Source organism: Saccostrea cucullata, unplaced genomic scaffold (genome assembly GCF_032062105.1).
Source record: "Saccostrea cucullata isolate Sc308-1 unplaced genomic scaffold, CSIRO_AGI_Scuc_v1 ctg1852, whole genome shotgun sequence".
In the NCBI taxonomy this organism is placed as follows: domain Eukaryota; kingdom Metazoa; phylum Mollusca; class Bivalvia; order Ostreida; family Ostreidae; genus Saccostrea; species Saccostrea cuccullata.
In genome coordinates, this window is record NW_026920307.1 from 29,069 (window position 1) to 41,615 (window position 12,547).

Consider the following 12,547-nt stretch of genomic DNA (forward strand, 5'->3'; position numbering starts at 1 on the left):
AAGGAAAATTTTGCTTTTAATAGAAGTCACGTGATGCCGTGGCGGTGATGCACGTCTTTGCGTTAGACACGCTTTTATCTGTATGCAATAGTAAATAACAGTTTACGTTTATCAGTGGTTTTGGTAATTTATTAAACTAAATTTTCTTCAAAAAGTCTAAATTTCCCGAGGAATTACTTATATGCTTCCTTAATATACCCGCAGAATTATGAATATTTTTTTTCAATGTCATACCTTCGTATAAAGGCATTGGAAGTCAATGGATAAGTGCGATACACTGATTTTTGTTTTTGCTGAAAACCTAGCTTTGCTTAAGCCAACATGGCAATCAAATCCATATATTCAAGGGGACAGTAGATTTGATTCTAGTAATGCTGTTGATGGACTCAAATCTGACTTAAGTTCTCTCGGTGGCCAATGTGTCATATCTGGTAACGGACAAGCAAGCGCCACCTGGTGGGTAAATCTGACTTCAGTTTTCAGTATTCATGATATAAGGATCTATTACTGGTGTAAGAATTATTCTATTAATAGTCGTGTATAGTTTTAAATAAAAAATGATTTAATTTGCATTTTAATTCCGTGTAAAGGGGTCATTTATAGAAAGAAAACAATTACCTAGATTCGTAAGATCTTTGAAATAAAAAGGTTGAAATAAGAACATCAGCATGAGCTTCAATTTCATAAATTGAAAAAAAGAAGAATCGGTTCAAATCTGATTAATTAATATGTGTATGTAATGAAATAAAGAAAAGAATCAATTCAGGTGTACATGTATGTCCACTGTAAATAATACACTAACCAAAACTAAGTCGATGCACATAAACTTACCTTTATACACGTACTGTTACAAAGACACCTATCTTATATTTCATATGAACTAATTTCGACTTGTATTATCTGACTTAAGGTACCTTTATTACACATAAATGTACCTCAAGCTTTATGTTTACACTCAAACATATTCACATATAATAAATACTCAATTATATGAATAATCTTTTCTAATTATTTGTACTATTTTTAAGCTGGAACAGTATGTAAATAATATGTACATGTATATATAGTTGTCATCTTTTTTCGAAATATATTGATAAATAATACTTGTTTGTGAATATTCATTTTTCATTATAATCTTATTAATTATCATGTACATGTATTATAACTTACTATTGTATCTTGACCTATTATACAAGGAGAGGGTGTAAATAGGCCTTGCCTGTTGCCAATCCTTAATGTATTATTCAAAAAAATATGTTTAAAATATAAACATATTCAGAGATGTACATCATTTCAAATTTGACTGTGGCATATAGCCGACACAAAATATTACGACATGCAGTCATTTTTCAATGGTTCTAGATAATATTTCAGAATTTGATATTCTGAAACTTGCAATGACTTCCTTTTAATTAGTTTTCAAGTTTTTTTTAAATCACAAGAAATAAATTTTTTTGAACATTTATGATATGTTAGTGTGATTCATAAAATTTTACGCCCATTTATCAATTAAGAATATTTACATTAATGAGACACTTTATGAAGTCAGTGATTTCATTGTATATTACCATTTAATATTAGTAATAATTAAATGGGATTTTACATTTTAGATGCATCCAACGGCTATACCTCTAGATTTATGGGATTTTATGTTTATGTATCAAAAACAACCAACAAACGTGATGGTCATTTGTGTTTCCATGACACAAACTACAACATATCTACGATTCCAGCTGTCGTCATTATTTCATGCCCCGTGCATGGGCAATTTGTCATTTATTATGACGAGAGACCACAGGATTCAAAATACGCCAGTCAATTTTCACAATATGCATCTAACGAACTATGTGAAGTGGAGATATTTGGTATGTCTCCTGTTTTTTTTCGATCTTTCTATCATCATGCATATTTATAGAAATAGTTGTAACAATTATATCATAATGTCGTTTCGAACGCATAACATAAACCTCCGCAAGAATAACGACGTTTATCATTTTTTTGAACAAGAAAAATTACTTTGAATGATTACCCATCGAAAGTGTGAATTTACAAGGTAGGACTTTTGTCAACTTGAAACTGAAAAAAAAACATATTTCTTTTAGTTGAGTTTGTTGAAAGTCATGTTAACATCAACTTTAAACAGGGTACTGAATGAACTAGTTTGGCGTAAATGAATTTTAAACGATTAAGATAAGCAAAAGCAATATTGTCACTCATATATACATACATGTATACACATTATCCTATTTTTACACCAACACAAAAGTAATTTACATGATTCAGTACAAACAAGTATCATTTGTTAATTTTATGTAATTACTAATATTTACATTTGCAAAGGTTTTCCCTTATATAACACTATTGGAACAAGGTGTTTTTACATCTCGGTAAGACACGTTCGTCATGTGACCATAAATTGATTGTTTAGTCACAAGCAATCTACATAATTTCATAGTGACGTCATAAGTGATCGACGTGTTCAACGCATTCAAATAATACCGTTGAGTTTTGAAAAAAAAAATGTAAATCTCTTATTGGTTCAAAACTTCAGTACCTTACTATTTTTATAAATCAGTCACAAATGTAAATACAGTCAAACTTGTCTTAGCGGCCACCCCAAATCAACGGCCACTCGCGGTCAGCGGCCACTTTCAGTTCCCCCGACGATTATTTCTATATATTTTAACTGGAATAAACGGCCACCTGTGTAACGCGGCCAGCGGCCACTCAAATCCTCCCCCAACAGCCTTATTGACACTGTAATAGGCGGCCATTTCGTCACTTGTTGCGGTTCTGTCACGTCTTTTAAACGCGTTGGCTTGGGTAATTATATCCTCGATAATTAATGTAACCTATTGATGCAAACCAACAAATTGCTTTTGGATACGCTGAACTCTGTTTGTGTTTATGAAAAAAAAATATTTGTCCTGTTGGGTCAGTTTGTAATTATTTTTCAAGATCGCCGATTGAAAAATTAAAAGAATTTAATTATTACAATTGATACTTTCCTCTAGCTAAAGAAATTCACACCTTTTAGATTTTGATTCCATGTAGAAGCCCTAATTGCTACTCATGTAAAACAAAGTGCTTCGTATGGCATGATCATCTCGTGAATTTCACTATCAAGAGACGATCGATAGGGATTAGTTACGCTCTACTGAATATGACACCTGTGTTATGGAATGATTTTAAACTGCGTAAATACATCTCTCTGGTCAACAGGTTTATCTTATTTGTGTGTCTGTGTATGTTAAATAGAAATTCTGACAGCTTTAAAAACAATAAAATTAATCAAACTTCAAACTTTCAGCAAGTAAGTTAATTACCGATTGATTAAGTTAAGGGGGGGGGGGGGCTACACTGCTGACTTTTTTAACATATGTAAGTGAAATTTTTATTGACATATTTTTACTTAAATTTCTATGGTTTATTTTATTTACCATTTAACTGCATTTTTGTGTATTTTCATTCTTTATAAAAAAAAAGGATAATAGTCAGGCACTGTTTGTATTTCTTCAAATGAAAATTAAAAGAATTTATTTAATACTACAATATAATAATAGCACACTTATGAATGCAAGAAACTACTATGTAGGAACAGAAACATGCACAGAACCTTATTCATTTCAATTCTTTAATATTCCTTTTAGATGAGCTTGAATTATTATATATACACATAAAAAGCTTTTGTGAAATTGAAATGTTTAATTATGATTATTAATTAATTTAACTGTTGTGCTTAATGTTGTTTATTTATTGACGGAATGTCCTTTTCGAGGGCAAACTGGAATAAGAGGCCACCTGTCTTAAGTGGCCAGTTTCCAGACTTCCCAAAGGTGGCCTCTTAAAACAAGTTTGACTATATAAGTAACAAGGTATCATTTTTTGAGTTTTATTGGGATGTAAAACGAGTTGGCACATAATCATATCTTCCATAGGGCTATCTAGAATTTGATTACGTTACCAACCCGTTTTACATCCCAATAAAACTCAAAAATTGATATCTTATTTCTTAAATTAAAAACAAGATCAAACAATTATTGAAAGGATGCAGTGAAAAGGGTTATCATGGACCAAACTGTTCCAGCGAATGCTCTAGCACCTGTCTCTTTCGTTCTTGTCACATCACGACTGGAGTCTGTAATGGCTGTGAACCTGGTTACAAAGGAGAAGAATGTGAATACGGTAATATTATAATAAATTATTGTAAGTGATTAACATTTTTGAACCATTCGAAAATGAATATGAAATTTCAAAAGGATTGACTTTCTTAGAAATAATCCTATTGCATTATTCGAAAGACGGGTTGATTATTCGTATTTTTTTCTTTATATTCATTTTTAAGCTCCATATGCATATAACGTATTCGTGGTCCAAAAACTCTATTACTTTACTATAAAAACGTAAATTGTAAAACTTACTTTGTTACACAGGCTTTTCATAGGCATGTTGCACATTGATAGTGTGTATATGTATATATTAAATTATAAATGTATCCTTATATATTAATTGATATGCATTTTCAAAAATTAATTTATTCCCTTTAAAATGTGGTGCAAGGTATTACGGTGTAAACTGCACGAGTCACAGTGGGGATTGTCTGAATTTTGAGCAATGTCACCATGTTAACGGGTCTTGTTTAAAAGGCTGCGATCTTGGATTCTACGGAGAAAAATGTCTTCAGCATAACTACTTCTTTTTTGCTGTTTTTACATTTCATATTTATATTCATTTTCGTGTGCTTGAAATTTCTGCATTATTAACCGAAAATAATAATTATTATAAAAATAGTAATCATGAATTCGTTATTAACAAAATCAGTATGGATGATTTCTGGCAAAAAAATACTTTTCGCAAATGTTATTGATCAAACTTATCTTTATCATCATGCATTTAACATGATTACTGTAAATCCCTTTACAGAACTTCATTTTCGCGTAATTACGCGTGACGGTATACTCGAGAAAACTTCATTCTCGCGTTTTATAGAATTTCTTAAAATTATATAGAGCAATAATCACAATCTGTGAAAATTTTGTCTCGCTTTTAAAGAGTCAACGACTATCTCGCGAAGATAACGTGTCTGGAAAATTAAGTGATCTACAGTAATCATAAATATAACCTAGTACAAGACCTTTAATGAACTAAACAATTTGTCTTGTAAAGCATGTCCAATTGGCCTTTACGGCAGGAACTGTGAAAGGAGCTGCAGCGTTACCTGTCTAAATTCAGACAGGTGTGACCAGAAATCGGGTGCATGCCAAGGTGTTTGTAAAAGTGGTTGGAAAGGACTCAAATGTGAAAAAGGTATTGATTATTCCAGCAAATATCATCTGTATTCAGTTTCCTTGGCAATCCATCCTAATCGAGGTTTAAGTATTTCATCAAAAGCTTATGTTTCCTTTTTTGTGGTTTGTAGTTCATCATTATGTTTTAGGTCACTTGAGATAACTCAGGTGACCTATTGCTGTCTGTTATCGTCCGTCTTCGTGTGCTGTGCGTCGTGCGTCGTGCGATGTATGTTAACATTCGAACATTTTTAGCTTCTTCTCTGCAACCACTCAACCAATTTCCACCAAATTTGGCATAAAGCATCTATGGGTAAAGGGAAACAAAAATTATGAATTTCATGGTCCCTGCCTTGCCATGGACCTTAGGGGTGGGGCAAAAAACACTAAAATTAATGCAATCTTTGAAAATCGTCTTTACTTCTGGACATCAAGCAGTCAAACTGCTAGCATGACTATAATGACCATTGAGTCATCAACCAAAATTGTGAAATTCAGGGTCACGTGATACGGGATCTAGTACAAGGGCGGGGCTTTTGATAATATAGTAAAAATGCATTCATTCTTTGAAAATCTTCTCCTATGCTCCTGGGTATTAAGCAAACTAACTAAGTATATAGATATGATGAGCAAGAATGTCTCTACCAAAATTGTGAATTGTATGGCCTTAAGGTCAGGGGTTCTGGTGTTAGGCCTGGGTTTTATTGATTATATAGTGAAAATACATTAATTCTTTGAAAATCTTCGTCTCTGCTTCTGGGTATTAAACAAACTAACTATAGTAAGTACATAGTTATGATGAGCAAGAATGCTTCTTCCAAAATTGTAATTTTTATGGCCCAAGGGTCATGGGTTCTTGTGTTAGGGTGGGGCTCTATTGATTACAATGTGAAAATACATTCAATCTTTGAAAAATTTCTTCTCTGCTCCTGGGTATTAAGCAGATGAACATATTTATATTGCTATATAGCAATGTTGAACAAGGGTCATTCTTCCTGAATTGTGAATTTCAAGCCCCCCCCCCCCCCCGCCCGTGTCAGGGGTACCATAAAGAGAGTGTGTGGGGTCGGTTTACTGAACATAAATTGATTGATATCTGCTCATTGGTTTTAATCAAACATTTTTGATAAGCAAGAGTGCCTTTTTCAAAAATTGTGAAATGTATTGACCTAGGATCAGGGGTTCATGTGTTGAAGTGGCACTACTGATTATTGCTGAGTATTACTGATTAGTTGAAATGTATTTTTGTACCCCTACACTGTCTATGGGTATTAAATAACCAAAGTAAGCATGCTAAGTATATAGTTATAAGCAATGGTGCCTCTTTCAAAATTGTGAATGTCATGACGTCTAGTTTAAAACATGAACAAAATTCAATCGTTGGAAAAATGTTGCACGATGCTCAGGTGACCTATAAGGCCCATGGGCCTATTGTTATTCTATATCAAACATTTTGAACTTTCTAAATGCTTATTGAGAGAGAGAGAGAGAGAGAGAACAAAATAATTAATTTAGATCATGACTTTGTAGAGTGTGACTCAAATATGTTCGGGGAGGATTGTAGTAAACATTGTGGAAATTGTCGGGATGGAGCGCAATGCCATCATATCAACGGAACTTGTTTTTCAGGTTGCGACTCTGAGTATATTGGAGATGCATGCAATCAAGGTATGTATATTATTTAAAATAAATACGTAAATGATTATATCAATTTAAAAAAAAATACTTGATGTTAAGATGTACTTTCATTTTGTATGGGAGATCTTGTTTTGCTGTATCGTGCTAACTGAAATTACATTATGTATGTGTTATACATCAAAAACCTGACAAACATAATTTCAGCAATGTTATACTTTAAAAATAAAATTAAAAAAAAACCCTCTGCAAAAGTTCCTACAGACACTTCTCATAAATGATGATTTGATGTCCCCGACAATTTGATTTCACTCAATAGTTTTAAATAGTTAACATTTATTAAAGTTATACATTCATACTTAAATGTTAAAATATAAAAAGAAATATCAACTATTTAAATACCGAAAAAAATCCCATGTGATTATCATTTCATGTCAAATGCCTGGACAGAAAGATGTACTATTGTACTAGTAGAATTTCTATTATTTGAGAACATCGACCCTTTTAAACAGATTGTATATACAGTAAGTGTAATGTTATGTTGATAAGAAGTTTTTGGTATGACTTAATCTTTCATGGTACGAACTAATTGAGTTCATGCACTTCCGCCAAAGAGGGCACATGTTGTTTATGCAGTTTTTTTTCATAACGTTTTTGATTATTTGGAGCCCATCAAAGTGTATGTTTATTCTTTTATCATTATAAAGGATTAAATTATTACATGTATTTGATAATGTCAGTGATAAATATTGGTCTAGGTCTGTTGTTAATGTCAAATTAGTATTTCACACATGCGAACTTTTTAGAGCCATATTTCATCATTCATAATGTAGAGATAATTATTGTCCATCAATTTAGGGCTGTCAGCTTATGATTTTTTCTGTTTTTGTAGCTTTCACTATTTGTATGCATAGATGCCTATAGATACTTTGCATGACGCACTCGAATAAAGCATTGTCAACACAAATGTACTGACTCGGGCTTTACAGTAAGCATCTCATTTTGTCGTCCATGAATAAAATGGTCATCCTGAAATGAAAACAGCAGTACATTTCAGTTTTCCATTTAATGGTATTTTTACAAACTAGCTGTTATTAACAGTATGTACAGTATGTACAGTTAAGGTGATAAATGGAAATGTCATTGCGTTTTTCAATTAAAAGATACATCTTTTACATAGATGGGCGGCGATTCGTTCTTGGACTTAACTAAATCATATAATGTAGTTCAAATCTAAATATTGAGGACTTGTATATCTTTATATATACATTTGTGGCATCTCTCTATTATATAAACATACAGAGAGAAAATATCTTCAATTATGTATGAAGTTTGTCAGAGGTCAGTAATCACACGGCGCAACAATATCTACCGGTACATAAATTATAAAATGACCTGCTCTACTTGCTTTTCAGGTATAAAAATGAACAAAATAAGCAAGTAAAATGATAATTATTTAATTTAAAATGTAAACAAGTTTTTCATACAGTTTTTGGGCTATCGATTCAACCTGTGTACATACATGTATGCCTAGAGAAAACTAGGAGCCTAGCGTTTGTTTACATTTTTCTTCACTTTTGTCAGCTGCACAGTCTTTAACGTTCATCCTTATTTTTGGGGGTAGACCTTTAGTTAAATTTTAATGATAACCTTTAATTTTATCTTTAAATTTTACTCACGATAAATGTGTAAATCTGTTGGAAAATACCATCGCAATCATGCCATGAACAGCTGCCAAACACCTCGGCGTTTTCGTAGCTCAATGTTAAGCTGTCGCCAGTGTCTCCGGGTTTATCAGTGTATTACAACAAGTGTGCCTTTATAGTTACTTAAACCGAAAAATGTTTTGATCAAATTGCAAATTAACTGGCCCGGATAAGTGTTTCAATCCATCCATCCCTTTCCAGCGACCGAAATTCCTCCAACTTTTTATCATCAAACTTCGGACGTGTTTCTTGTGTCTTTTCAGCATCGATCATCATTTTTCACGAATAAAAATATTCCCAGACAACAATCTGTTTACTATTACTGATCACAAGTAGCCTTTCACAAAATATTCCCTTCGAAACAGATTCCTTGGCCTAATCAATTCGAAGCGTAACCGCCATGCAAGCCGATTTACACCTTGCGTCATTTTTCAAAATCTACGACGGACGGTTAGTGCAATAATTTAAATTCGAAAATATTCAATTGTCTGACTCAAATGTATATATAAGTAATAAATAACAAGTTTATAAACTTCAATGGGAATTGAAGTGGGTCAGTACGTGATCAAATCTTCTGAGAAGGCCTTCGGCCTTCACAAGATTTGATCACGTGACCGACTCACTTCAATTCCCATTGAAGTTTATAAACTTGTTATTTATTTCTTAATTATTGAGAATTGTCACTTTATTTTGGAGTCAGACGTTTTTTGCAAATTAACTTGCAGTTATGAGGTCATCAATAAATACAGAATATTGTAAGGACATAACCAAATAAAAAAAAACCTAAGTTAAATTTAAAAGTCTTTTCAACATTGTATGTGCGTTGTGAAACGTGCTGTGAACTTATATAGACTCTAATATTGAAGTGCTAAAATGAATATTTTATACCGTAGGTTGAGTTGTTTGCTGGTCAACATCGATAAAATTAATAATGATAATAATAGATATTAAATTGATATTTATTATTTCATCAGATTAGGAGAACTTTTCAATTATTTTAATGGTTGCTGAGTTTTATGTGAAAAAGAAAATGATTTATCGATTCTATGCCCTTACAATAAAACGATTTATTAGGAGCCTTCCATTACTTTTTCAGTGATTTGCATGCACGCATTCCATATCACTACTTTTCTAGAGAATATCACGACAGTATATCTGTATGTTATAAATAGTAACTTAAATAGGTGACATCGCATCCATGTTAACGGACTTTAGTATATCTACAAATACTGTACACAGGGAAATTCTCGGCCCCGATTTATTTTCGCCCTCTCCTTGATTGGGTGAATTTAAAGCGGGGCGAATTCAAATTACAACTCATAATTTCTGAAACAAAACTATGAATGTGCAAATTTAGGACGGGGCAAAATTGTTCACAGGTTCAAAAGGGCGAAAATAACACTGGGCGAAAATAATTCTGCATACAGTTATATTTTATTTAATTACAAGGACATTTTCTTTGTACAAAATGAAGCTTTAAAAGTCTCTCAAAAAGCTGCTTAATGTTGTACGAGATGACATCACACTGGTACATGTAAGAGCAATGCGGTCAATGAATCTTTCATATCTTGCTGTGTAGAATTTAACAAACGAGAAAACTGTTCGTCATAACACAGTTTATGTACTTTAGAGCTTTCCAGTAGTTTACTATTACTTTTCTGTGTTTGTTACGAAACAATTCTGTAATTTCTTTTACTTCCTGCTGCTCTTTTATGTTCTGCTATTTCATGATGCAAAAGAAAGGTGACAAAATTGTACTGAATGTATCATTTAGTCTTAGTAAGGTTCTAGTATCTTTTCAAAACTTCCAAGACCAATTAGAAATATATTTTTTTCTTTAAAAAAATTCTAATTTTATTTTCATAGTTTGTGTACGTGGAATGTATGGAATTGACTGCAAGAAAACCTGCAGTATGTTTTGCTCTGTCAGGTATTTGTGATCACGTGACTGGAACCTGCAAAGATGGCTGTACAAGTGGATGGATAGGACTGGACTGCTCAGAAGGTATAAGAGTAAATCATACTTTATCATGTTTTCTAACGTTTTCAAAGGATGTTATGTGATGTGATGAATATTTGTCCTGCTTACCTCAATATGTCCAAATTCAGAGAAGGTTAAATTACATTAAATTATTTTATATTAAATCCGTATCAACTATTCAAGTTAAGAATACATTTTAGACAGAATTGAAAATGAAATATTTGAGCTCTCCCGGTTCTGTCTCAAATCAATTAGATAAGATCAAGAAATGAAAAGGTAAAAAAAAGGAAATGAACGTCTTTGCAATATAAGCAAAAAATCCAAAAAAAGTATAAGGAATTTCTAAAATAGTTTCACACATTATTTCAGGTATAGTAGGTACATGTCAGAAAAGAAAGAACATTTGAACGACTTAAACATCTGATCTGTATTTTAAAATGATTTTTAACTAGTTTTTCTAATTTTTTAAATCTACGCATTTGTCTTAAGGCAGAATCTATGTCGGAAAATATAATGTACCAGGATTTTTAAACTTTTCAGATTTTAAAATAGTACTCGCTTATCAATCAGTTAAAACTGCATGACATATTTCTTTATTTTATTAAATAAAGCCTGTGAAACCTGGGATGACAATGACATTTTGCAACTTTACATTGTCAGTCATTTTTAAGGGCTTTTGTCCTAAGGGGAATATGAAAAATCACATAAAATTATTTTTAAAGCATATTATTTATCAAATGAGCAGTATATAGCCATATTAACAAAAATTCACAATGAAAATGAATGAACATCTCTTCATGAGAGACGCACATGTAACAATCAATCTAATTAAAAGTAGATATTAGATCCGGTCGCATACTCACTACGCTAACATCTAAATATATCCTATAGAGGGTCACGTCAGAGGTCAAATTCGGAACAGCTCTAGACTTATTTGTTTGAACAATGTACGATGATTTTACAGGCGAATTTGATTGGTTGATAGAATTTGACCCTTGACTTGATCCTCAATGGGATGTAGTGGATGTTCGTGTAGTCATTTAGCTTTATGACCAAACATACGTAAATTGAATATACATTTTGGGTATTGAGTGTAATTTGTCGTGATTTCAAAATGAATTCCATGAATTTCTAAATGTTTAATTTTCTACATTTATTAGAGGTTAAAATTACAAGAGAAATAGCATTAAATTGATTATTACGTCATATTGAATTTCTTACATGCTTTACACATACAAAAAATATGATGCAATACAACCCAAATTCCCCGATGAATACAGTATGATTTCATTCTCGATACAGGTCAAGGTAATGTGTGTAACAGACTAATAAATTGAATATAATGGCTGTTGAAACTTTATTTGAAGGAAGTCTAACTTTATAGGGAAAAGCGAGAAGAAACAGATTTACATAAACTATTTAAACATCATTTTACAACTGAAATTCAAAACAAGAATTGTTAAATGTGTTATTAAATACAAATTGTCATATGTAAGCTGTGTATTCATTGTTGTTGCAATCGCGAATATGCCATTTATATTAATAGAACACTTAGGATATGTACAAGTAATGCTAAATAATTTAAATACATGCATTTTTGTTTTAATTTAACAATAAAACCATGTGATGAAAATAATCTTGCTTTCCCTGTTGTCATTGGAGATTTGTGCGTTCTATTAGTGCTCATGGTTATCTACATTATTCACTTGAGGTACATGTGAAATAACAATATATTTAATGTAAATTTTCTATGAAAAGTTGGATATATTTTTTTGATGAAAAAATTGATTTTAAAATGTGGCCATAAGTGATGTATATTCTCTTTTTTCTTATGTGCAATTGTAGACAATTACTGACGAAGAAAAGACTTCAAGAATCCAAAAATTGTGTTATGACAGAGGATGATCATTATACAAGTGGCTCTATAAATCGTGCAT

General features: G+C 31.9%; 1 protein-coding gene across 1 annotated transcript in view; it reads left to right on the forward strand.

The window, feature by feature from the left end:
- Positions 1–259: 259 nt before the first annotated feature.
- The window catches only part of LOC134246657 (multiple epidermal growth factor-like domains protein 10), a 37,138-nt gene continuing 24,850 nt past the window's right edge, over positions 260–12,547 (forward strand). Inside the window, exons 1-3 of the mRNA XM_062729032.1 lie at positions 260–431; positions 1,611–1,865; positions 4,048–4,185. Of these exons, the coding sequence (XP_062585016.1) occupies positions 260–431; positions 1,611–1,865; positions 4,048–4,185 (565 nt within the window). The remainder of the gene's footprint in view (positions 432–1,610; positions 1,866–4,047; positions 4,186–12,547) is intronic.